This window comes from Sus scrofa, chromosome 15 (assembly GCF_000003025.6).
Source record: "Sus scrofa isolate TJ Tabasco breed Duroc chromosome 15, Sscrofa11.1, whole genome shotgun sequence".
NCBI classification, from domain to species: Eukaryota; Metazoa; Chordata; class Mammalia; order Artiodactyla; family Suidae; genus Sus; species Sus scrofa.
The window spans coordinates 80,841,924-80,869,911 of NC_010457.5; the positions used below are offsets into that span (position 1 = coordinate 80,841,924).

At 38.9% G+C, this 27,988-nt stretch overlaps 1 protein-coding gene across 2 annotated transcripts in view; it reads right to left on the reverse strand.

The window, feature by feature from the left end:
* The window catches only part of CHN1 (chimerin 1), a 196,504-nt gene that overhangs the window by 110,681 nt on the left and 57,835 nt on the right, over positions 1–27,988 (reverse strand). The window contains exons 5-6 of one of the 2 annotated variants that reach the window (XM_021076315.1): positions 12,482–12,513; positions 9,874–9,987 (exon numbers count right to left, since the gene is read on the reverse strand). In XM_021076315.1, the coding sequence (XP_020931974.1) occupies positions 9,874–9,987; positions 12,482–12,513 (146 nt within the window). Of the gene's footprint in view, positions 1–9,873; positions 9,988–12,426; positions 12,514–27,988 lie in introns of both variants that reach the window. The other variant, XM_021076316.1, reaches the window with a different exon arrangement.

A 27,988-nucleotide genomic window follows, 5' to 3' on the forward strand; every position in this document is an offset into this window, starting at 1 on the left:
GTCAGATTCCAGTTTCTCTTTCAGAGTCGTTAGTCAGAGTCATAATTCTCCCTTCTTTCAAAGTTCCTACTTATTAGCCAGAAAATATACTTGAACCTCAACTTCACCCTAAATGAAATACTTGGTGGAATTTGACTTATGCTGTGCCTTAAAAATACAACCCCCCAAATACCTTTTGAAATCTTTTTTCTTTCTTTTTTTTTTTTTTAATTTCTCTGCCTTCTGCTTTAAGCACATTGCTATGGATGCATACTTTTGAGAGGGAACTGAAGTTTGAACAGATAGAACACTAGTAAATAAAAGCCATGTTTCACATAAAAATCTGCAAAGTAAAGTACCATTCAAGAGTAAAGTGCAAGAGTTCCCATAGTGGCGTGGCGGAAACAAATTCGACTAGGAACAATGAGGTTGTGGGTTCAATCCCCGGCCTCGCTCAGTGGGGTAAGGATCTGGTGTTGCCTCGAGCTGTGGTGAAGGTCGCAGACGCGGCTCGGATCCCACATTGCTGTGGCTGTGGCGTAGGGCAGCAGCAAGAGTAAAGTTCAAATCAGGGGTTCCCGTCGTGGCTCAGTGGTTAACGAATCCGACTAGGAACCGTGAGGTTGTGGGTTTGATCCCTGGCCTTGCTCAGTGCGTTAAGGATCTGGCGTTGCCGTGAGCTGTGGTGTAGGTTTCAGACGCGGCTCGGATTTGGTGTTGCTGTGGCTGTGATGTAGGCCGGCGGCTACAGCTCCGATTCGACCCCTAGCCTGAGAATCTCCACATGCCGCAGAAGCGGCCCTAGAAATGGCAAACACATACACACACACACACACACCACACACACACACACACACACACAAAAGAGTAAAGTGCAAATCAAAACTCCAATGAGATACCACTTTACATCCACTAGTGTTGCCAAGAGGTAGAGAAATTAGAACCTTCACATGTTGCTGGTGGGATTACAAAATGATAAAAGCACTTTGGAAAAAAATTTGGCAGTTCTTCAAAGTGTTAAACATAGTTACAATATGATCCAGCAATTCCAATCCTAGGTATATACAGGAGAGAAATAAAAACATATGTCCATGAGAAAGCATGTATACAGACAGCATTATTCATATCAGAGTATTCATAATAGCCGAAAAGTGGGAACAACTCAAATATCCATCAACTAATGAATGAAAAAAATGTGATATATGTCCAAACACTGGAACATTATTCCAATATTATTCATTAATAAAAAAACAAAGCAGTGACATATGCAGCATCATGGATGAACCTTGACAACATGCTAAAAGGGAAAGAAGCCAGTCGCAAAAGGACACGTATCATACACGATTTCACCTTCATGAAATGTCCGGGGTATATACATCTACAGAGACAACAAAGTAGGTTAATGGTTCCCTGGGGCTGGGAGGGTTGGGGAGAAATGGGAAGTGACTGCAAATGGGTATGGAGTGTCTTTTTAGGGTAATTAAATGTTCTAAAATTGATTGTTGCCCAGTGAATGCACTTAAAAAAAATTGAAATGTACACTTAAATAAGCTAATTAGTATGTTATTTATAACTAAAAAAAGAAAAAGGTTAAAAAAGAGTAAAGTACAGAGTTCCTGTCGTTGCTCAGCGGTTAGCAAACCTGACCAGCATCCATGAGGATGCAGGTTCAATAACTGGCCTCGCTCAGTGGATTAAGGATCTGGCATTGCCGTGGCTGTGGCGTAGGCCAGCAGCTGCAGCTTGAATTTGACCCCTAGCCTGGGAACTTCCATATGCTGTACGTGCTGCCCTAAAAACCAAATAAATAAATAAATAAATAAAAGCCTTCACCCCCCAAAAAAGTCCAAATTCTTAAGAAGGAAAAACTAGGCTCTCCTGGCACACTTATTGCTAAAACCTTCTGCACCTCCAAGCCCCAGCAGCCTGCCATACAACACATGTTCCATGCTATTCTATATATTCCTTTCTTGGCTACTTCTTCCCCAAATGCTTTTTTTTTTTTTTTTTTTAACACATCCTATTCTTCTTCCTGGAAAACTTACAGTCTACCTTTAATAGGCAGCTTAAATGTCTTTCTTTTTGACCCATTTGTATAGTACCTGGCAGAATATAAGAGTTCAGTAAATGCTACTGTTTTTGTTGATACAGTTGTATGAAAGATATTAACTATCCAAATTAACAATGAAGACCAAGCCCCTTATTTCCAGGAATGACCTTGACACATATTAGTGACATTTTAGGGTTAAATATTTTAAGGCTTATAGTGGTCAAAAGAACTATGGATTTTACTGTGCTAAACATAACTAGTTTTCAACATCTTTAAAATATTAAATTATTTTAAAGTCAGTTTGGAAAACACTTGAAATCATATTTTGGAACTATTATAGCAAAAGAACAACACTGAAACAGAATTTACATAACTTTGGTGACTGGCCTCATCTAAGGTTTTCTTTGGAACTCATGCCAGATTTTCTTATTTTACCAAAGCTAAAACTGGATATACTAGTTTAAGAAGAAGTTGATCAGAATTAAAACATATGAAGAATTACACCACGGATTGATCCTCATTATCTAACAAGGAAATGACCTTAAGGAATACCTCTATGCTGCTCTGTGTAACTCGTATATCCATTTTCCCTCTTCACTTCAACCTTCTTCCTTCTTTTAAACAGGAAGAGAAAACAGATTTTTTGTCTTTTGTTCCCAAAGACTTATCTGCCAGGGGAAGCTGATCCCATCTCCCAGGTCCAAGAGCAGGTGGTAGTCTGACAAACAACCTGTACGTGCATTTCCCTGCAGACTGTTGCTGACCCGTGGATGGGAAAGGGAGACCCATGCTGGCCCAATCAACTTGAAGGGAAGGATGCATATTGCATGCAAGAGGAGAGATTCCCCTGTACTCTCTTACCAGGCATCAAGAGGAAAGCACACAACTATGACTGACCTAAATGGTTGCCTTTGATCATAAGGAAAAGCGCCCTTAGACTGGATCTGATGCTGACTTTTCAGCCATGAACAGAAACCGAAACATCACAAGCGCTTGATGAGGAGTTCCCGTCGTGGTGCAGTGGAAACGAATCCGACTAGGAACCATGAGGTAGTGGGTTCGATCCCTGGCCTCACTCAGTGGGTTAAGGATCTGGCGTTGTCGTGAGCTGTGGTGTAGGTTGCAGACAAGGCTCAGATTTGGCATGGCTGTGGCTGTGGCTGTGGTGTAGGCAGGCAGCAACACCTCCGATTAGACCCCTAGCCTGGGAACCTCCATATGCCGCCAGTGTGGCCCTAAAAGGACAAAAAGACCAAAAAAAAAAAAAAAAAAAAGCAACTGGGTCACCATACTGTACAGTAGAAAATAAATTGTATTGGGGAAACAATAATAAAAAAACAAACAAAAAAAACAAGTGCTTGATGACATCCCTGGGATACTGATTGTCCATGCTACTGCATTTCTGAATTTCTCATTATGTGAGATATTTCCTTAACTAGTTTACTATTTAATCCTGGAGAGTTTGTTTATTTTTAATATCAGATATTACTTGCAACTGAAGCCATCTCAGTGGGTAGAGAATCTGATTCTTGAAAGTGGAATGCTGCTAATCACAGACTTTCAAAAGTTTTCTTTTGAGAAATAATGGGATTATAATCTCCATTTTACATATAGGAAACTGAAACTCTGAAAGGTTAAATATATAGAACAAGGTAAGGCAACCAGAACTTAGGTTTGTCTGACTCCAAAATCTATGCTACAGCTTCACTTCCAAAGTTCCAACAGTAAGAGGGGGTAATGGTAATTCTTTTGTGATAGATATTTCAAAAATCTCAATTTCTTATTCTGACTTTCCTCTTCTCTTTTCACCTACACTTTACACTAAAACATTTTCTCTTTATGTCAATAGCGTCTTAAATGTTTCTTCTTCTAGCTTGCTTTTAATTTTAATAAAATATGTACTTAAAATTGTATTTTTTGGAGTGTCCGGCATGGCTCAGTGGTTAACGAATCCGACTAGAAACCATGAGGTTGCGGGTTCGACCCCTGGCCTCGCTCAGTGATCTGGCGTTGCCCTGAGCTGTGGTGTAGGTCGCAGATGTGGATCGGATCTGGCATTGCTGTGGCTCTGGCGTAGGCCGGTGGCTACAGCTCCGACTGGACCCCTAGCCTGGGAACCACCATATGCCTCGGGAGCACCCTAGAAAAGACCAAAAAAAAAAAAAAAAACTGTACTTTTTCTTCTCAGGAAAACTGAACAAATTTAGCAGCTCAGGCCACTGGGAAAAAGGGATATATTTTATATCAAAGGGAACCAATGTTGTCAGATGTAAGTCAAAATAATGCACAGCTCTCGTCTTGAAGCCAGGTTAAATGTGCAGTGTAGATATGAAGAGGTGTTTTTAATATTTCCAAGGAAATTCTTGATAGAGTCTAAGCAAGTATGCTCCCCATTAAATGTGTGGCTTAGGAGGAATAATAGCGAGATCCTAATGTTCAGCTGTGAGTCACCTATTTGCATGGTTTAGTCAAGGCAGAAAAAATAAACAGTTATTAGGATCAAAATGTTATGTATAATTTTTTGAGCTATAAAGAGCTTTTTATATTCCCAGCAATTCTACTTCTAAAAAATATGAAATTTTCAGATAAAAATAGTGAAAAAATTAGTTTCGAATGGATTGTAATTGGACCTATACACAGAAATTGTTTAGATTCTTATCAGGTACAGTGGTGTCAATGAGAAAATAGATACCAAGTATTTAAAAGATCATTTCACAGGATCACGTATATTAGCTCTTCACTAGTCTTTCACCTTCCTTTTTCACTATTTCTAAGAATTCATGGTACAGAGCTTATGTAATTCTAACAATCATTTACAGCAAACAACTGTTTTAATAGGTTATAGTTCAAGAATATATAGGAAAAATGAAGAAAATGCAGGAAAAGATTTCATCAGAGAATTAGAATCTTAAAAAAAACAGCAAGTAAGAATTATGGAACTAAATAACACAGTATATGAAATTAGGAACTCAATAAATGGATTTACAGCCAATAAAAAATAGCAGAATAAAGGACTAGTAGACTGGAAGATAGGTCAATAGCAAATGTCCAAATTGAAGTTCAGAGATACAAAAGTCAGGAAGTTACAAGTTCAGAGAAAAAAATTTAGAAAAGTCCGAAAAGCATTTATGATGAATAAACCTACACTTACAGTATCATGACATTTAGTAACTTTATATTTAAGTATTCTTTACATATACTTAACATTTAATAACAAGGATAATATAAAACATGCATGGTCCTATCCTTTTCATTTGTCGCTCCATAGGTACAACACTGGAAAAAAACCCAATTTTTTCTTCTAGTGAGAAAAATTATAGAATGACTTATGAAGTAGTTCTAAAACTATGAAAATCATAAAGAAAAATGTCTTCAACCAAACTTCTTAAATTATTATAGATTACTTACAGCCGACACATGCCACGATGTCACTAAACCATAACTAATACAAATGTCAAAACCAACATACAGAACATCCCAAAGTCCTACGAACACTTCACGCTTCGTAAGGTATAATCTAGTGCCTGGGAGAATATCTAATCTTCGACTATACACTCTAATCATGTGGGTGTCTGTCTCATGCTTCCCTGTATTAAAGACTCTAAGCAACAACCATCATTTTTCGTGAACCAAGGGGTCCACATGAACAAAGGCTAAAAAGCCAGGCATAGGCCTGGCTGGAAATTCAGGACGAGATGGGGTGTGGGAGAGGCTGAGGGGGAAGAGGAAAGTGAGATATCAACCACAGACACCACAGACGACCTTCCACGCCATGCGATAAGAATCTCTTTTCGGACTGCAAAAAGGGTAACACTGTGACAGCATACATACATCCTCCTGACCTAATACCTCACATTATACACAAGGATCATCACTAAAGGCTCCCCAGGTATGGGGGAGATGCCAGTGATGGAGGGAGCCATGGTCTTTGAAACCTTGTGCCCTACTCAGTGTTACAACCTTGCTGATCGCTGTGTCGGATTTTAAGATTGATCATTTATGATACCGTGGAAGATGCATTAAACGGACAAGGCTTGAGAAAGGGAGATACCTTAGACAGTTATGGAACGAGTCCAGGAAGTGACTTGATTGAAAAGAAGGGGAAGTTTTGAGATATACTTAAGAAACAAAAGATTTTTGGGTTTGGATGCATGAGACAAGTAAAAAGAAAAAGTTCTTTTAACATTAGATAACCAAGGCACAGTACTTTGGGCTTTCCAGCGTCTATAAAAAAGGTATAAAATATGAACAAAAAGGTGTGGCTCCAAAATGTCAAAGGAAAGTTATAAAACTAAAGTTCATTTCAAAAACAATTTATATTAACAAAGCAAACTTAACAGCAAAAAACATAGATTTAATATGGGACACAGATAGGATTTGATATGATGATGTATGATGGGGGCCTCTAAATGAATAAGGGCAGTCCTACAAACATCTTAAAATAGGACAAAAAGAAAAGAAAATTGGTGTCTTAGCTCCAGTCTTGTGAACTGGCAAAATAATAGTAGCACCAGTTATTAAACTGAATATAGGTGTTACAGCTTATTTGGGAGGAAAACTGTTGAGTTCAGTTTTGGACATACTGAGGTTGAGGTGTCTATGGAGCAACTTGAGTTCAAGGACTTATTCCTAATTGTAGGGCCCCTGTTTAACACAGTAAATGCATGATAAACACTGATGGCTATAAATTCAAATTGCGCCCTCACCCCAGTGGACTATGCCTTACGTTAAAAAACAAAATAAACTGGAGTTCCCATAATGGCACAGCGGAAATGAATCTGACCATGAGGTTTCGGGTTCGATCCCTGGCCTCACTCAGTGGGTTAAGGATCCAGCGTTGCTGTGAGCTGTGGTGTAGGTTGCAGAAGTGGCTCCGATGCCTTGCTGCTGTGGCTGTGGCACAGGCCAGTAGCTACAGCTCCAAATAGATCCTCAGCCTTGGAACCTCCATGTGCCAACGGGCACAGCCCTAAAAAGACAAAAAGACAAAAAAATAAATAAATTGATGTGAATTAGGAGAATCATTAGTTGAAATGGGGAGTATCAGATGAGATTAAAAGATATATCCATACAACTTCTATTTCAAATTCTGTTTAACACTTCCCTACCATACATATAGTCCAAAACAAAGGAAATCATATTTCAGCATGTAGATCACTCACAGTGCATTTATTCACAAATTCCCTACGCCAACTATAAACCCTTGTACTCACTACTATTTATCTTCCATGTTACAGTTTTATGATGACTTTCAATAACAAAAGGAAAGTTAGGTTACCCTAGACCTATAAACTAAAAACACTCTCATCAATATCATGTTCATCAATTCTTCAATCCAATTCTGGGATTTCCTGGGCCAAAGTGGATGGTGATGAGCAGCATGAGAGAGGGTGAGAGGGTGGGAATGAGGAAGAGCTTGGAAGGTTTGGGTGCTACTTTTTTTGAAACTGAATCCTTGGCCTCAAGGCATTTGCTGGTGTCATTCAAGAAAAACAGCCTGAACATCACATTATGAGAAGCAATGCCATATACACAGGGAAGTGACTGAATTCTTCAATGAGATGGAACTGAGTTCAAATCCACTTTGTAACTGACTAGGGGACCTTGGAGGAAGATGGGGAGCCAGCAACAAAGGGAAAGGAAGAGAGTGTGGTACAGATTTCTGTCTCTCCTCTCACCCCACCTCCTTTTTTCTTATTTTGGTCGGCTAGCCTTTACATCAAGGATTATCTACCCAGGCACTCAGATGACCATCTATTTGGAAATGTGGTGCCACAGAATCCTAGAGTTATAAAATGCTAAGAGTAGAAAGAGGAAGAAGCTGGCTTCAAGAATTTCTGTGATTTGCTCTAAATCAGTCTCCTAGTTCATTTAGGGGCAAAATGAATAGGTATTTGAATTCCCAGCCCAAGATTTTTTTCCCTACATAACTACAATTTAAATCTGAAAAAAACAATACAATTACTTAATTGAACGGGGATTTGTATTTTATAATTTTACATAAACAACCAATTTCCACAAACTCCTGTTAACAGGCACTATTCTCCAAGTATGCCATTGATTCAGAACTCAGCACGTGGAGGTCCTCTGTAGCTCCGCAGGTTAAGTACCCAGCGTGGTCACTGCTGCGGCTCCAGTCGGTGCTGTGGCATGGGTTAGATCACTGACTGGGAAATGTCCACATTTTTGGCATGGCCAAAAAACAAAACAAAACACAACAAAACAAAATCCTACAGAATTCAGCATGAAGTAATACTGAATTATGAGATTCTTTTTGTCAGAAAGATTAGTATCAAATCTGGTGGATGGGAGCAGTCCCTGCTCATTCACCTAGGCATAAGTGATTAGAAAAGGAGTTAGACACAGTCTGAGTCCTAAGCGAAAACATTATCTTTCTGTTCTTTCTTTGTGCCTACCAAAAGAAATGTTTTCTATTTTTTTTTTTTTTTAATGGCTGCACCCATGGATATGGAAGTTCTCAGGCCAGGGACTGAATCCAAGCTGCAGCTACGTCCTACACCACAGCTGTGGCCACGCCAAAACCTTTAACCCACTGCACCGGGCTGGAGATAGAACCCACGCTTCTGCAGTGAACCGAGCTGCTACAGTCGGATTCTTAACCCACTATGCCACAGTGGGAATTCCCAGAAATATTATTTCTTTGACCTCTTTCTTATGAAGTCTCTACATTTATTTATTTACTCATTCATTCATTTATTTATTTAATCTTTTTTGTCTCTTAAGGGCCGAATCCACAGCACATGGAGGTTCCCAGGCTAGGGGTTGAATCAGAGCTGTAGCTGCCAGCCTGTGCCACAGCCACAGCCACAGCCACAGCAACCCGGGATCCGAGCTGTGTCTGTGACCTACACCACAGCTCACGGCAACACTGGATCCTGAACCCACTGAGCAAGGCCAGGGATCTAAACCGAGTCCTCAAGGATACTAGTCAGGTTCGTTAACCACTGAGCCATGACCCAAACTCTGAGGTTTCTACTTTTAAATCATTTCCAAAGAATGGATGAATGAATGCATGAATGAACAAATGAAGGAATGAAGAAAGACAATGGATGATTATTCCAAGCCTTTGGGGAAGCAGCAATAAACAGTGTCTAAGTGCATAGGCTCCAAAGCCTAATTGTCTGGGTTCAAATACCAGCTACATGAATTATTAAATGTATGATGTTGGCCAAGTTACTCAACCTCTAGGTATTCTGTTTCCTTATCTGTAGAGTGGAGATAGTAATTGTACATATGTCCTAAACTTGTTGTGAAGATTAAATGAGGTTAGAGGCCTGGCAGGAGGTAAGCCCAATAGATAAGCATGCTATTATATTACTGTGCTGTTATTACTGCAGGGTTAATGGAAATATTTGTTTCTGGCCACTGCATTGTAAGCGAAGAACAGCCAAAACGCCAGACAAAGTTCAGTAGATAGGAAAGAGCCAAGAGTTCCCAAGAAAAGCTGCTTCAACCAAAAGCCAATCTAAGAGAAATGACATCGGCTTTAATTTTACAAAGATCTTTTTTCTTTATAAAGCTCCTTTCCTTATTCAAAAATAGATGGGAGCTGACACAGCAGGACAGATGGGAGAGAACAGGGCAAGATGAAATAGACGAAAGCAGCTACAATAAAAATGCTTTAAAAGTTTTTCAATTCTTAATTACTGAGTGCTACCATTCATGAGGAATTTTTTAAGAGTCTCAGAGCTATTAAAATGGTAATTAGGTCCCAAGAAAACAAGAACCAATTCAATTACATGCTGGATGCTTTTAAAATTTAAAGCCCTCTATTAAGAGGGTTTTAAATGAAGCACAGTTATAATTACAGGTCCATGACCAACCTTAAAGCCAAAGTGTAGGTTCCCGGCTGACGCTGGCTCTCCCGAATGAGGTAGCTCCCCTCAGCTACACTCAAGAGCTGGTCTGCTGCTTCTCGGGAGATCATGCCGTGAAACCTAAGAAACAAAGTCAATTCACAAACTGCATGCTTTCCACCTTTTTCAATAAAACAAGATAAAACAACACCCCACCCCCACCCCACTTCTCCTGTTCTTTTCCAGACAAAGTGCTGCTCTATAATCGAAGGGGAGCAGTTGAGTTTAACCACGCTTGTGTTTCTTTGGGCCTGGCCCCCAGCCAGCTTCGCTGTGGTAACAAGACCAGCACCAAAGTAGCTCTCCAATCCATTAAACAATCATGGAATCAAAATTCACATCCATCTACAGGAAGATCAACCAGCTCTCTCAAGAGGACAGTTCCCTTCTTATGCAGCCGCCTGGCCATATGGACATGCTAAAAAATACACAGAAATGTGTCCAGCTTCCTTTCTTCACACCAGTGGCACTGCTCCAAAATCTTGGCTCAGAGTCTATGTTGGCAATCTTCCAGGACCCTGGGTTGCCCTTAATTGGCATGATTGCCCAATAATGTGCATAGTCTGCATCAGTGCATACTCGAGCCAAAAGCAAACAACTGTAATACCTGCTTTCACTCCCTGCTAAAACCCTATTTTTAATTAACACAGAAAAAAGGAGGAAGAAGAATAAACATAAATAACACACTCCTTATAAAAACATGGTAGATTCACCTATAACAATCTGACTAAAACGCTGAAAAATTTAAGAAGTCAGTGGTGACTAATGATTAATCTTAAAAACTTAAAACCACTTAATATGTGTATGGTGATGTACCCTTTACAAAGAACTTAGACATATATTACGTCCTTTTATTAACTCAAAGAAAACTGATTTGAGTGACGGCCCAAATGAGACTGCAGCTTCTAAAGGTACAAGCTCCCCACCACCTCCTGCCCATAGTTCCTGCATTTGGAATGATACAGTGAAAAGGCCCTGCTATATACAGCACAGGGAACTCTACCCAACATTCTGTGATCATATATATGGGAAAAGAATCTGGAAAACAATGCATGTGTGTCTCTGTATAACTGAATCACTCTGCTGGACAGCAGAAATGATCACAACAGTGTACATCAACTATACTTTAATAAAACTTTAAAAGTGAAAAAAATGAGAGAAGAAAGAAAAGGCCCTGAAATGGCAACTTAATAATTTAGGAGCTTTATGAGGGTTCGAGTGGCAACATTTCAGAGTTTTCCTCACGAGAAAGGTTTGGTCTTTCTTAGTCTAAGCCTTAAAGCAGTTTGTGGCAGGGATGCTTAAATCATGACAATTAGAACAGCGAGGTTTATCGATGGGCTCCTGGAATTTCTTATCTCCACAAATTCCTCAATCTTTTAGAACGAGGTCCACTCTGATTCTGTTAGAGCAGAAGATGGGAACCTATCCGTGGTAACAACACATACATTAGATTAATGTATTGGTTTATTATTTTTACATGACATCAATTAAAGTTAGTAAAATTTAGTATCTTTTTATTTTTAAAAACCTAATTTAAAAGAAAATCTCATTCAAGGAAACAAATTTTGAAACAAAATTTCATGGTGGTATTTAAAGATTCTTAAAACTATTCATATATCAGCTGACCCAAAATTTCCACCCCAGAAAGAGCTTTATGCACTAGGATGTTTCTTATGGTGTTACCTATACTATTATAATTTAAAATCAACAATTATGCCAAAAGCAGAGGAATGACTAAATTATCACACAACCATAGAGAACACTCGTGGCTCCCCCCAATTCATCTAAGTGCCTGTGTTCTACTCACAAGATTCTTGAAAACTTAAAAAAGAATTTTAGATAATTTTAAAATATTTATTTTATACATTATTGTTTATCAGATATGATCTTAAGCCATAAAAAAAAAAGATTTTATTTGGGGAATGATGGGATTATATGTGGTTTTTATTCTTTCCCTTAAAGGGCTATATTTTCATTTTTTTAATAATTAGAAGAATTAAGTACTTTAAAAATTATTAATTTTTCATAAAATAGAAAAATGTTCATTATTAATATTAAGCAGAAAAATAAAGCTAGAAAAATTACATGTATAATATCTCAATTTTGTAAAAGCCATTAAGAAAATAGATCTTCAGAAGATAATACCTGAAATTGTTAACAACAGTTATTTCTGATAGCAAGAATTAACTTACAGAAAATTTGGAAAATAAAGAAAAGTATAAATGTAGAATAAACCATCCATACCCTATTATATGCATATATGTATGTATATACATTCATAAATACACACTTTTCCTTATATACATCTAGTATTATTTCTTTACTTATATAATTTGCATCTTTAACAGTATTACATATACTTTTTCCTTTGCTATTTTCTTCTCTATACTTATCTTTATTTTCTATATTTTCACCAATTACAACAATTACATTTGTAATCAGGAAAATAATTTAACTCATTCAAACTTGAATACCGCCTTCCTTTTGCTTTAATTTTTATGAAAAGCATCCATTTACCTGTCCCTCTTACATACTCCAATCTTTAAAATGTTTTCTGATAATCCATACTTACTCTCTTCCATAATACTTTGGTCTGTTTTCTACCTATTGAGAAAGAGAAAAAAGGATATTTATGAAAATAGAAATGTTCAGACTATAGCAACATTTTGAATACTGACAAGCTAAAGCATATATTAAGAAAAAGAACTAGAATAAGATTAGAAAAATCAGAGTCTGGGGTCTGTGCCATTTGGACTGGTCACTTCATCTCTTAGACCTTTTTCTTACTTATAAAATGCTATGCATGTAATTATCTTTCACTTCCAGGATTTTATGAATCTGAAAAAATGTTTACATCACTTTATCCAAGAAGCAAAATAAAACATCCCAAAACTTAATGCCACAATTGCGTCAGAACAGACTGTGGCTTTCTCTCCCATCCTCTCTCTCCCGGTTACGCCACATTTTCCATTCTGTTAACATCTCCATAGAATCCTGCCCTTTTGTTCTCCCATCAGCTCTTCCCTCTTCACAGTTTATCTCCCCTAGCTTCTCTTGGCCAGGGTGCTCCTTGAAACTAGGGAACAACCCAGTGGAACAGATTCTAAGAAACGTTTACCGGGGTAGACTTAGAATATTTGTCCTATTCATTCAAGAAACATTTATCAAGTGGTAAATAACTGGTAAACATTGTCCTACCTCTAATATGACAAAAATACCCATTACTCTTTGGAGACTTATGTTCTAACAATGAGACAGACATGAGGAAATGTAAAGAAATAAAACAAGAGAACAGGGAGTAGTACTAAGTGCTACAATGAAAATGAGAACGAGTAACATAAAAAGGAGGACTATTAGGTATTTAAATTGGATGACCTGGAAAAGCCTCTCTGGGTGCTAACAGGAAGGGAATAAGCTTTCCCAAGAAGGTACATGGGTGACATCAAGGACTACATTTATGGAGTTCATGCACGGTGCTAGAATTACAGTTAGAGATCACAACAAGATGAATTATTCTACTTCATTCTCATAAGACAGTGTTATCATTCTCATTTTATTGATGAAGAAAACTGAGAATCAGAGAGGGTAGATAACTTGTTCAAGGTTACAAAGTGGTAGAGCCCAAGGTAAAAGTGGAATTGTTACTCTCAAAGAGCAAGAATAGCCTAAGCCCTCTGAGACACTGACTTATCGGAATTAAATATGGTAGCTCCCAAAGCAACTCAAAATCAATCCTTTCAATTACTGTCTCCCAACATCTCTACACAGAGCCTGACTGCCAAGTCTATGTGATTTACCCACAGGTCATCAAGAGTCGGTACTGTTTTCAGCAAACTCCAGATATTTATTCATTTTGGAGAAACACATTTTATATTTCAATGAAAAACCATGCATGATTTAGCAGCATACATGGCTGTCTTATTTAGCCCAGATCACTGTCTTTGAGCTATGCTGGAACTCTCTAAGATGTGGGTAACTGATACATATACCCATTTCTACACATGTGTGTGTTACACATATAAGTTTATATATAAACTTATATGTAAACCTATATATATGTATAAACCTTATGTATATAAACGTTATATATAACCTTATATATATAAACTTTTTCTGCATGGTAGTTTAATTGACATCTTCAGTACCCCCTTCTCAGGGAAGAACAGGTTTTGTGTCTAATTGCACTTCATCTCAATATTCCTTGAATTCCTATGCTATTTTGACTTTTCCTTTGAACTGATTGTTAACATCTGCCTGGTTTCCTCATATCATATGAGTAAATACATTTTTAACATGTTTATCTTCATATCTGTAGGAGAGACACAATTTTACCTTTTCCTAAAAATGATATTTAAGAAATACTTTCCCTTCAGGAATCTTCTGCTGTCTGCTGAGGCAGTCAGGTTATTTGTCTTCTCAAAGTAAATTCCACCTGATCTGGTTTTGTTGCATAATTTCTCTGTTCCTAAAACCCAGTGTACTAAAAATATGCCAGCTGGTCCCTACAGCTAAAGAGAAAAGCTATTCTATTTTTAGGTCCAGAGCTCATTAGAGTTGGGTCATAGATATGCTTGAAAGCAAACCTTTGCTTTTGAAATAAAAATTCAATGTTTAGGTCTCAAAGAATTAAGGTTCTGTGGTATTATATGATAAAATGTTATCCAGAAGAACAATTCTGTGGTGTCCATTCAAACTAAAATTGTGCAAACCCTTGGTATTTACTGTAGAGGAATACTCACGCATATACACACGAGAACATGTATTGGAATGTTCACTGAGGCACTGTTCACAGTCATTTTAAAAATGGAAACAAACATACACCAATAGAGGAATAACTAAACTGCTTTATAATTTTAAATGATTCCTATAAACTAATAGGAATAATTTAAACTGTAAATAACATACATGGTTTGAAGGAATGATGTAGATTTATAGGAACTAACATGAAGAGGTCACTGAGACAAGTTACTGAATACAAATATAAGCTATAATATAATAATACAGGCATTCCTGTTGTGGCTAAGCAGGTTTTGAACCCAACTAGTACCCATGAGGTTGTGGGCTCGATCCCTGAAGTCACTCAGTGGGTTAAGGATCTAGTGTTGCTGTGAGCTGTGGTGTAGGTTGTGGCTCAGATTCCACATTGCTGTGGTGTAGGCTGGCAGCTGCAGCCCTGATTCGACCCCTTAGCCTGGGAATTTCCATATGCTGCAGGTGTGGCCCTAAAAAAAGTAAAAAAAAAAAAAAAATAGTTATGACACCACTTAGGAATACACACACACACACACATACACACACACAAACACATATATATCATAGAGAAAGACCTGGAAAAATATATACCAAATTAAAATGGTTACCTCAAGGAAGCTAGGCAATAACTGAACTGAGGGGGCCACAGAAAAGGCAAAAAAGGGTCTTTAGTAATAACTGTAAAATAATTTTAAAATTAAAGAATATCACTTTAAAAAAAACAGAAATCACGATTAACCTTTGTGCAACTTGTAACCTAATGTGGGAGTCCCAGACACATGAGAATGGGGTCCCCCAACATTTTGAGAAGAGGAAATCATAGTCTTTCCTTCAAATCATAAGATCTTTGCAGGTGGCTGGAGGTAAAATACTTTATCAGGCCTATGTGACTGAGGTAAAAAGAGAGGAAAGTTCTTGACTACACTCTGCTCCCTAGAGATTCTTGTGGCAGGGCCATCCCAAGAATCACAGGCCCTCCATGTCTCTCATTATTTGTCTGGAGAAAAAGGCTTTAGTCTCTAAAGCCTTTTCTGAGTTTCAAAGAGCAGGCTCAAGCAGTTAGTAATTGGGGAAGTGAGGAAATGCAGAAACAAAAGAAAAGCAGTCAAGAAACAATAGTTCAGTGATTAAAGAGTCCTAGGTCCCCCTGAAAGGATATGCACAACAATCTGATGCATTTCTTTGAACTGTTCTGCAGAAAGTAAGACACCCTGCCCCCGCCCCACCCAGGTGGAGAATGGTAACTACACTCTGACCACAAGCATGTAGACCCCAGACTGGCTGGAACCAGAGGGCTGATGATTAAGGTTCTGGAAAAACCACCCACGACCTTACCACCAACCAATCAGAAGAAAGTGATGCACCCTGCAGTCCCCACCCCAAATACTGCCTTTAAAAGCCCTTCCCTGAGAGCCATTGGAGAGTTGGGTTCTTCTGATCATGAGCTGCCCTTCCTTAGTTCCTTGCTTAGCTGTGCAATAAATGCTGTATTTTCCTTCACCACAACCTAGTGTCAGTTAACTGGCTTTGCTAAGTGGTGAGGGGAGTAGATCCAAGCTTCGTTCAGTAAAAGTGTTACAACCCAAGATAAATACTGATTATTTAGTTATTTGATAGTCCTGCATTAAGTCCACAATATGCTTCCATTGATTGCCTAAGTATCCATCTTCATAGCACAACTGATTTTGGCCTTTGGTCAGTTTAATTTGCAGGCCTTGGACACCGAACTTAGGAAGGTAGAGAAGTTTCTCCTCCCTACAACAGCATTTAGGTATTTTGTGGATGTCTAAGATATCATTATTTTAGTAGTGATTTGGAAGTCTTTCCAAACTCACAGTATACCATTACTCCATAATGAACGGTTCAGTCAATAGTATAACTAATGATTATGAATGATCCCAAACTAGTTTACTAGCAAATAGATCAAACTGGGAATAATATTACATGCAATAATAAAAATATGTTTATGTGTATACAAACACTTCTATGCTTATTTCTAAGTTTTTAAAATTCATAATAATAGTTAAGGAACTTTTTACAGACCAAAACCGAGGTCAATGTGACTGAACAAGACATGACTTTAAAATAGTACTTGTGGGAGTTCCCATTGTGGTGCAGCAGAAATGAATCTGACTAGTATACATGAGGATGCCGGTTCGATCCCTGACTGCGCTCAGTGGGTTGGCGATCCGGTATTGCTGTGAGCTGTGGTGTAGGGTGCAGACACAGCATGGATGCTGCTTTGCTGTGGCTGTGCTGTAGGTAGGCAACTGCAGCTCTGATTCTACCCCTAGCTTGGGAACTTCCATAGGCCACGAAGGCGGCCCTAAAAAGCAAAAATAAATAAATAAATAAATTAGTACTTGTATTAAATTATATGCTTTGCTTTCTCTATATTTAGTAAACACTTTTTAAATACCTTATCATGAGTAGAAAAAATGAGAAATAAGAACAAAAAATTTCAAACTAAAAATAAAAGGTGCTCATAAAAGATTCTGTAGCTTGGTTTGCATAAGTGATGTATATTCTGCCACCAGAGAAAGAAAAATTTAAGTTAATCTACCATTACTGAAGATGATAAAGTGCATAGTACAAGAATTCGATAACGAAACAGATGTCATTTTATAATATTTAAAATGTCAATGGAATCCATTAAATTAACATTTATTGTAGAGTTTTGTAAGTAATGACCTATTTTCTTCATACATAAAACATTTTAATCAAATTCTCCAAACCATATTCTTTCAAATTAAAGTCTCAATTCTTTTTCTTTCTTCTTTTTTGGCCACCCCATGGCATACAGAGGTCCGGGCCAGGGATCAGATCTGAGCTTCAGTTGTGACCCATGCCCCAGCTGGAGCAACTCTGGATTCTTAACCCAATGTGTGAGGGTGGGGATGGAGACTGAATACTTGACGCCACAGAGATGCTGCCAATCCCGTTGTGCCACAGAGGGAACTCCATAAAGTCTTAATTCTTATATTTTAATTTCCGCAAAAACAAAAAGCACTTGTTTCATAAATAAATATATTGTTCTCCAAAGGAAATGTGAAAACAGTAGAAATAAATAATAAAGGTATTACAAATGTTAATTTCCTTCCCTTCTCCCCCGCAACGTTACAGGTTCATGTTTCATATTATTTAACTAATGAAACCCTGGTCCATGGCTACAGCTCAAAACAGTAGTTCCAAAATTTTTTTTTCTAATTTGAACTCCATTTTAAAGAATATAAACTTATGATGGGAATGCCACTAGAACATTTCCAAAATGTTCAATTCTGCTCTTTCCTACAGTGGTACTGACTTGGTCAGAATTCACAAGAAACCATTATCTCCTTTGTGTTTACATTGTAAAAAACGGTAAATACACACAAGCACTTTAAACACAGTCTGGAATTCTATAAGATGCTTCTTGAAGGTTAGAGTATACATATGTGAGATGTTAAGAAATGGTATGACCTTGGCCAAATATTACTAATTTTGCAGACAGCAATCCAGAGTATGCATATAAAACCTAGACACAAAAATAAAATAGTTTCAAATGTCAAGATTTTGTTTTGCATTGTTTTTCAAAATGGCTTGGCTGCCTGGAGGCAGAGAAGAGGGAAAGGGGGGAATTACACATTTGGTATTCGCTTCCTACAATAGCAGATTCTGAATTAAAGGCTTGTAAGTCCGTCAACACTCAAATCTAGCTCTGGATCCATTCTTACTTCCTATATTAAAGTGGGGGAGAGAGGAAGAGAGGGAATGGGAAGAGGACTAGAAAAAGGAGAAGGAGGAGAGAAGGGAGAAGAGTAGGAGAAGAAGGAGGAGGAGGAAGAGTTGATTTAAAACAGCTCAAAGAGGAGTTCCCATCATGGTTCAGTGGTTAACGAACCTGACTAGTATTCATGAGGACCCAGGTTTGATCCCTGGCCTTGCTCGGTGGGTCAAGGATCTAGCGTTGTCGTAAGCTGTGGTGTAGGTCACAAATGCAACTGGGATCCCATGTTACTGTGGCTGTGGCGTAGGCCAGCAGCTATAGCTCTGATTAGACCCCTAGCCTGGGAACCTCCATATGCTTCGGGTGAGGCCCTAAAAAGACAAAAAAAAAATCCAAAAAACTCAAAGACAATAGAGACCAGAATCAGATAATGTAGAAGGATGTCCGGCAGGCGATGTAGTTTTCCACTGGAAGCACACATTTTCCACTGCATTTTCCAAATTATTGTTTCTTTTCATTGCATTTCACACTACAGAAAATATCAATGCGGATAATAAACTTAAGCTAAAAAAATTAACTTCCAAAAACGTCAAGAAAAGGCCATCAGAAAAGTGCCAGCACAGCGGAGGAGTGGGTACTTGTCAAAGAATTACACAGCTGCAAATGACTCGTAGGGAAAAGGAGACAAAAATGAGATCAGAAATGTTACAGAACTTACAAAAATTGTTTAACTTTTTATCCTCCATTAAGAGGATAAACGTCTAGGTACCTGCCTTCCTCCTGAATCCTGTAACACTCTTGGTGGTATTATCACCAAGCAAGGACTCATGTACCCACAGCACAGAAAGCTTAACTCTGACAGCAGGTATTTGTAGGAAAGTAAGGGTTATGTCAGGGCACCAAGCAAGGGAATGGGTGACCTTCCTACCCACTTGGTCTTTGAGTCAGGGGTACTTTTCTTTAGAGGAAGAACAAAAAGTCTGGGATTAATGATCATCTTGTGATATTTCTTAATCATAGTTTCAGGAGTCAGGCTGTCTCTGATTTACGAGTCTCTGGTCTGGTGGTCCTTGTCTCAGGGGTCTGTTAGATCATCTTGCCCTGGAGAAACAACCTGAGTTTGCACATTAATAATAATATCTATAATAACAACTTTAGGACAGTAATGATTTTTATCAACAACAGCAATTTTAGGCATCTGACTCTGATTGATTAGTGTTCAATTAGCACAGGTCAAAGGTGGCAAGAAAGAGGATAAAGAACTTAGTTTTAGGGGAACTGTGTTTCAGTATTTAGACCAAAGTCTGAAATACAGCTTGCATGCTACTGTATTTTAGACCTTATCCAAGAAAACCATTAAACTTCAGCATGCCAAATAAGGTAGTTCTCTAACTACAGTCAGATTGTACAAGTTCAATAAATAATATTTACCTTTTTTAAAAGCTCAGTGATTACTATTCAGTGACTTGCTGAAAGCCAGTTATTCTTTTTTTTTTAAACTGTTTTTTGCTCTTTAGGGCCACATGGGCGGCATATGGAAGTTCCCAGGCTAGAGGTCTAATTGGAGCTACAGCTGCCTGCCTACACCGTAGCCACAGCAATGCGGGATCCAAGCCAAGTCTTCGACCTGCACCACAGCTCATGGCAATGCCAGATCCTTAACCCACTGAGTGGGGCCAAGGATAGAACCTGCATCCTCATGGATCCTAGTCGGGTTCACTATGGCTGAGCCATGACAGCAACTCCCTCTGCTTTTTAATATTAGCTTTTTTAATTACCAGACTATACTAGAGAGGCAAATAGGTATATTTTTAAAAACAAACTTCTTTTCCCACTATTTTCCCACCTTAGATTCAAGTAACTTGTAGGTAGTAGGGGTAAGGAGGTGGAAACTACCAATTTGTTTATGTAACAGTTAACTGGTAAAGGGATTCTCTCTGAAATTGTAGCTCTAATCTCTGAGTTGATAAATGTACTTCTTCATCAAGGTATCACAGACACCAAACCATATCTTACTATCCAACAGCTTATGAACAATGGATTTTAGACAAGAGCAAAAGACGACACTCAAAGACCATTTCAAAAGTAAAATAAGGTGAAAACAGCCTTATGAGTGGATTGGCTGATTTTAAAAATAGTTCGTTTTAATAATTCAATATACTAAATATTCATGGAAAATGTTTCCCAGCTATCGTGCTATTCTAAGTGTTAAATTTGGGATCACCACAACACCCAAGAGAACCTGAGCATGATAATCTTTATTTTTTTAGAATCAAAAGTTGGGCTATAGGCTGTCAGCACATAGAGACAATCAGTAGTGAAGCTACAATTTCACTTAAGGTGCTTTCCTCCCACTCCTGTACCAAACTCTTAAGCTCCCACCTGGCAGAACACATCCTCTGAAACACAGTAACAGCGAAACAAACGCTTTGTGCCTCCCATTCATTCACTTGACAAGTCCTTGTTAAGAACCTACCAGCACTGTTCAAGGCACCTGGGAAAGAGTGATGAACAACAAAGAGTAAGAACTCTATACTCTCATGGAGCTTATAGCTGAGCAAGGAAAGACAGCAGTGAACAATACACATAACAGATAATGGAATTACATGGTATGTTACAAAAGAAAAAGTGCTATGAAAACAAACTAGAACAGCTAAGGACTGGAAATGCTGGGGGTGATAAAGTCTAATTTTGATAGGGTAGTCAGGATGGGCCTCACTGAGAAGGGAAAACTTGAAGGATATGAAAAACTTAGCCATGTGGCTATTAGAGAAGATTCCAGGAAGAGGAACCAGTGCCTGGGCTTAGAGGAGCGTGGCTGGAGGATCTGAGGAGCAGTAAGAAGGCTGGTGTGACAGAAGTAGGACAAGGGAGAGGAGGAAGGACAGGGACACAAGAAGGAGATGAGTACAGCAGAACAAGGTGGGTGGGGAGATTATCCTAGGCCTTCTAAGCCAGGATAAGGACTTGGCCTTCACTCTGAGTGAAATAGGAAGCCAGGGCACAGTTCTGAGCAGATGAGTGACATGATCTGATTGAAAAGTTTTAAAAGGAATATTCTATGATGAGAAAAGGCTGTGAGGGGAAAGATCAGTTAAGAACTATCTCAATTACACAACTGAGAGTACAGAATAATTTACTATGCAAACCAATTTAAATATATGTAACAACAAGACACAATAGAGGTTTATTTCTTGCTTATACGGGCAGACTTCAGAGACATTGTGGGTTCGGTTCCAGACTACCATGATAAAGCAAATACCGCAAAAAAGTGAATCCCACAAATTTTCTGGTATCCTAGTGCATATAAGTTATATTTACAATCTACTGTAGTCTATTCAGTGCGCAATAGCATTATGACTGAAAAAACAATATATGTACCTTAATTTAAAAATATACTTTATTGCTAAAAAATGCTAACCATCACCTGAGCCTTCAACAAGGGATAATCTTTTTTGCTGGTAAAGGGTCTGGCCTCAATGCTGATGGCTGCTGACTAATCAGCGTTGTGGTTGTTGAAGGTTGGTGTGGCTGCGGCAATTTCTTAAAATAAGACAACAATGAAGTTTGCCTCATCAATGGACTCTTCCTTTCATGAATGATTTCTTTGTAGCAGGCAATGCTGTTTGATAGCGTTTTACCCACAGCAGATCGTCTTTCAAAATTGGAGCCAATGTTCCCCAACTGCTGCTGCTTTATTAACTAAGTTTACAAAGTACTCTAAAACCTTTGTTGTCATTTCAATAGTCTTCACAGCCTGTTCCCCAGGAGTTAGTTCTATCTCGAGAAACTGGTTTCTTTGCCCATCCATATGAATAACTCATCTATTCAAGTTTTATCATGAGATTGCAACATGCAGTCACATCTTCAGGCTTCACTTCAAATTCTAGTTCTCTTGCTAGCTATACCACATCTACAGATGCTTCATCCACTGAAGTCTTGAGCCCCTCAAAGTTATTCATGAGGGCTGGGGTCAACTTTTTCCAAACTCTTGTTAATGCTTACATTTTGACCTCTTCCCATGAATCTCAAACGTTCTTTATGGCATCTAGAATGGCAAATCCATTCCAGAAGATTTTCAATTCACCTTGCTCAGAGGAATCACTACCTATGGAAGCTATAGCTTTATGAAATGTATCTCTTAGATAAAGAGACTTGACAGTAAAAATTACTCCTTGAGGAGCTCCCGTCGTGGCGCAGTGGTTAACAAATCCAACTAGGAACCATGAGGTTGTGGGTTCGATCCCTGGCCTTGCTCAGTGGGTTAAGGATCTGGCGTTGCTGTGAGCTGTGGTGTAGATTGCAGATGCGGCTCAGATCCCGCGTTGCTGTGGCAGCTCTGATTCGACCCCTAGCCTGGGAACCCCCATATGCCGCGGGAGTGGCTCAAGAAAACACAAAAAGACAAAAAAAAAAATTATTCCTGATCCACGGACTGCAGAATGTATGTTGTGTTAGAAGACAAGAAAACATTAATCCCTGTACATCTCCATCAGAGTTCTCGGGTGACCAGGTACACTGTCAATGAGCAGTAATATTTTGAAATGAATCTTTTTTTTTTCTGAGCAAAAGGTCTCAACAGTGATCTTAAAATATTCAGCAAGCCATGCTGTAAACAGATGTATTGTTATCCCGGATTTGTTGTCCTATTTATAGAGCACAGGCAGAGTAGACTTAGCATAATTCTTTAGGGCCCTAGGATTTTCAGAATGGTAAATGAGCACTGGCTTCAACTCAAGGTCACCAGCTGCATTAGCCCCTAACGAGAGAGTCAGCCTGTCCTTTGAAACTTAGAAGGCAGGCATTGACTTTCCCTTCCTAGTATGAAAGACCTAGATGGCATATTTTTCCAATGTAAAGCTGTGGATTTCAACTTCCTTCACACTGAACCTGTCGTCTCTGTAGCCACCTTTAGTAATGATCTTAGCTGGATTTTCTGGATAACTTGCTGCTTTCACCCTGCACTTTGATGTTATGGAGATGGCTTCTCTCCTTAAAGCTCATGAACCAATCTCTTCAAACTTTCCTTCTACAGCTTCTTCATCTTTCTCAACCTTCAAAGAACTGAAGAGAAATAGAGCCTTGCTCTGAATTAGATTTTGGCTTATAGGAATGTTGTGGCTGGTTTGATCTTCTATCCAGACTGCTAAAACTTTCTCCATATCAGCAATAAATTGTTTCGCTTTCTTATCATTTGTGTGTTCACTGGGATAGCATTTTTATTTTCCTTAAAGAACATTTCCAGAGTTCCCGTCGTGGCTCAGTGGTTAATGAATCTGACTAGGAACCATGAGGTTGCAAGTTCGATCCCTGGCCTCACTCAGTGGGTTAACGATCTGGCGTTTCCATGAGCTGTGGTGTAGGTTGCAGACGTGGCTCGGATCCCACATTGTTGTGGCTCTGGTGTAGGCTGGTGGCTACAGCTCTGATTAGACCCCTAGCCTGGGAACCTCCATATGCCTCAGGCGTGGCCCTATAAAGAACATTTCCTTTGCATTCGCAACTTGGCTACCTGCCTAATTCAAGAGGCCTAGCTTTCCACCTATCTCAGCTTAGGACATGCCTTCCTCACTGATCTTAATCATTTCTAGTTTTTGATTTAACATGAGAGACATGCAACTCTTCTTTTCACTTGAACACTTAGAGGCCATTGTAGGGTTATTAATTGGCCTAATTTAAATATTGTTGTTTGTTGTTAAATATTGTTGTTAAGGTTTGCCATCTTATATGGACACGGTTCATAGACCCCCCCCCCAAATAATTACAGTACTAACATCAAAGACATCCAGTAGCATGTCTGGGAGGATACAGAGTAAGCAACTGGTTATAGAGTATGGACTGTGGGGAGAGTGGACTGGACTAGAAATACGAGATGTATTGAAGCCTAAAACTGGTAAGATCATCAAGAAGTAAATACAAGTAGAGAAAAAATGAGGATCAAGGATTGAGCTGTGGGGCACCCTAACATGGAGAGGTCAGAGAGAAGAAGAAACAGCAAAGGACACTGTGGAGGCAGGAGGAAGACTAGAAGACCATAATATCAAGGGAAAAAGCAAAGAAAGTGTATCAAAGAGGAGGCAGTCATTGCCTGTGTCCAGTGCCACTGCCAATAGGAAAAACAAGAGAAGAACCAACCCTAGATTTTTAGCAGCCACTGGTGACCATGCCAAGCAGTTCTGGCAAAGTGTAGGGAAAGCCACGCTGGACTGAGATGGGCTTAAGAGAAAATGGGCAGAGCAGGGTTAGAGGGAGCAGGTCCAGACAACACTGTCAAGTGTTTTCCACAAAGGGGAACACAGAAACTGGGCAGCACAGATGGCAAAAGTAGAGTCAAGAGAATTTTTTTAAGATGGAAGAAATCATAGGATGTTTGTGGGCTGCTGAAGATGGTTTTGTAGAAAAGAAAAACTATTAATGATGGAGCAGGGAGGAGAACTACCAAGGTTATGTTCTTGAGTAGATGAGAAGAAACGGGCCCTAGCACAGTGGAGAGCTGGCCATTATCTATGATCAAGAATGCAGAACATGGAGTTCCCTTCGTGGCTCAGTAGTTAACGAACCCAACTAGGAAACATGAGGATGTGGGTTTGATCCCTGGCCTTGCTCAGTGGGTTAAGGATCCAGCATTGCCGTGAGCTGTGGTACAGGTCGCAGGCACAGCTGGGATCCCATGTGGCTGAGGCAAAGGCTGGCAGCTGCAGCTCCTATTTGACCCCTAGCCTGGGAACTTCCATGTGTCACACATTCGGCCCTAAAAAAGCAAAAAAAAAAAAAAAAAAAAAAAAGGAATGCAGAATATGTGGACCCAAATGCTGATGAGTGAGTCAATGCAGTGGAAGTTCTCTTCTGATGGATTCAGTTAGAGTCAAGTAGGATACAAGATTATGGAACTGAGATTAGAAGAGGTTTGAGGGGAAAGGGTGAAATGGATTAGAGACACACAGTATGACCACCAGGGAGCATCAAGGACCACCTCAAGGTTCATAAATTTAATGTGAAGCCTGGTCAGAACTCAGTTCTTCTCCAGACATATTCTGTTTGTTGGGAGTATGTGCAGAGTGGGCAGAGGCAGACTGAAAAAGGTTGTGGTTTTTTGCCCTGAGAGAAGATGGTGAGAGGGAAGCCGACTGGTTCCCCAACACCTATAAGACTCCTCCCTCCCATTCCATCCCGTGATGATCCAGTCACCGAGGCCTGTGGATGCCATGGCTTTACAGATCCTCATTTCCTGCCCCTCTTGACAATTTCCAGAACCAGTGTCTAATTGTATGCCTTTATCACTTTTCACTCGGACCACTGTAATTCCTCTTTTTGCCTCTAAAACATTCCTCTTCCTCTCTGGCCATTTTCCATATCACTTAACATCAGAAAGTACTTTCTAAGCTTAAATCTGATCATGCTTTTCTCTGGCTTAAAAACACTTCACTCTTAAAGCTGAAGTCCAAACTTCTGAGCTCTGAACACAGACATCTGCACCAGTAAGGGCTGCTTAGCACTTAGAGCTCTCATCTGTCACTCTCCTACCAGGACTTGGCCGTAAGAACTGCACACATGTACCAAGATAACTGTCACAATCTTGCTGAAATGGTTGATTTACTGCTCCATTCCCCCTGAGATAGTAAGCTACTTGAGGAGAGGGGTCTTGCTTTTTTTTCTTTTTCTTTTTAGGGCCACACCCACAGCACATGGAGGTTCCCAGGCCAGGCTAGGGGTCGAATCAGAGCTGCAGCTGCCAGCCTACACCACAGTCACAGCAACGCAGGATCTGAGCTGCATCTGTGACCTACACCACAGCTCACAGCAATGCCAGATCCTTAACCCACTGAGCGAGGCCAGGAGTTGAACCACGTCCTCGTAGATACTATACAGGTTCATTAACTGCTGAGCCACAATGTGAACTCCATGGGTCTTGCTTTCAAGAGGGGTCTTGAATCCTGAGAACTTAGAATACTGGCTGAATGAATAAATACATACATGTCACAGAAAGAACTGGAGCCTCTCTAGGAGATATAAAAATACATGCTTTTGTAAACCACATTAAGAGCACTGTGTTGAAAAATAAATTACACAAAAACAGCTCCTTCATTCACCTTATAAACTTGTAATAGTCTTTATTACACACCAGTACCATAGCTAGTGATAGCTAGAAATAATCTACTAGAGTGAGACAGGTAAGGAAAGAAATGACTACAGTTAATTTTTCTGCTTCTAAGGTCTGAAGAGAAACTTTTAAAAACACGTGCTAACAACAACATACCAAATATACATCTCCCTGGTACTGTAACTAGAATTAGAACACAATGTCGACTGTGTCACTTTCTCTACATTTTCCATTACACTAACAGCACTGACTTGAGTTTGGTGCATTTTGTCTCACCTCAGTATGTTTTACTCCTGGTGCCTAGAAAACCTCTACTGCAATTGTTACAATAACAAGGAGCTGTTTTCAAAAACGCTATCAAGCTCCCTGCTATGCCAACTCCAAAACTGTCACAGAGAGTAGAGGCTTTGCTTTCCGAGTTTAAAAGTTCTAACTATACTCCCATTGTTTGGCTGCCAGAAAGAAAAGTGTGTCCAGTTTAAGGCTCCACATTTAAGGATGGTCAAATACCAAACTGGTTTAATTTACATTGTATTAGTATGAATCAACTAAATATATGGAATTTCTTTGATATCTCTATCTAAATATATATGTATATAATTACTCATTTCCTCTATCTTATACTATAACAAATTACAGAATTTCTACACAAGTACCACTAATAACAAATCTAGCTATAGTTAAAGATCATTTTACAGGCTATGAATCTTAGAACATTTCCCTTTAAGTTTGTATAGCAAAATAATGTTTAAAATCTACTTAATTTGGGTGAATACATTATGAATTTTTTTAAGTTCCTCTTTTAATTTGTTTTCAATTTTAAGGGGGTTTAAATCATTTTTATTTAACTTGGTTGTTTGGATATGTGAAATACTTGTATAGTTCAAAAGTCAAATCTATATAAAAATGTATCCTCAAAGAAAACTATAATTTGAAAAGATAAATGCACCCCAATGTTCACTGCAACGCTATTTACAATAGCCAAGACAATGGAAGCAGCCAAAATGTCCATCAATAGAGGACTGGATAAAGAAGATGTGATATATATATATATATATATATATGGATATGGATATTAGCCATAAAAAAGGCATGAAATAATGTCATTTGCAGCAACATGGATGTACCTAGAAATTACTATACTAAGTGAAGTAAAGTAAGACAAAGACAAATATCATATGAGATCACTAATATGTGGAACCTAAAAGAAATGATACAATAGAACTTACAAAACAGAAACAGACCCAAAGATTCTAAAACCAAACTTATGTTTATGAAAGGGGAACCGTATGGGGGTGGATAAATTACAGGGTTGGGATTGATGCATATGCACTACTGTATATGGACTAGACAGATAACAGGCACCTACTTTATAGTACAGGGAAATTTACTCAGTACTGTGTGGTAATCTATATGGGAAAAGAATCTGAAAAGGATTGGATATATGCATATGTATAACTGATTCACTATGCTGTATGCTTGAAATTAACATAACATTGTAAGTTAACTATATTCCAGTA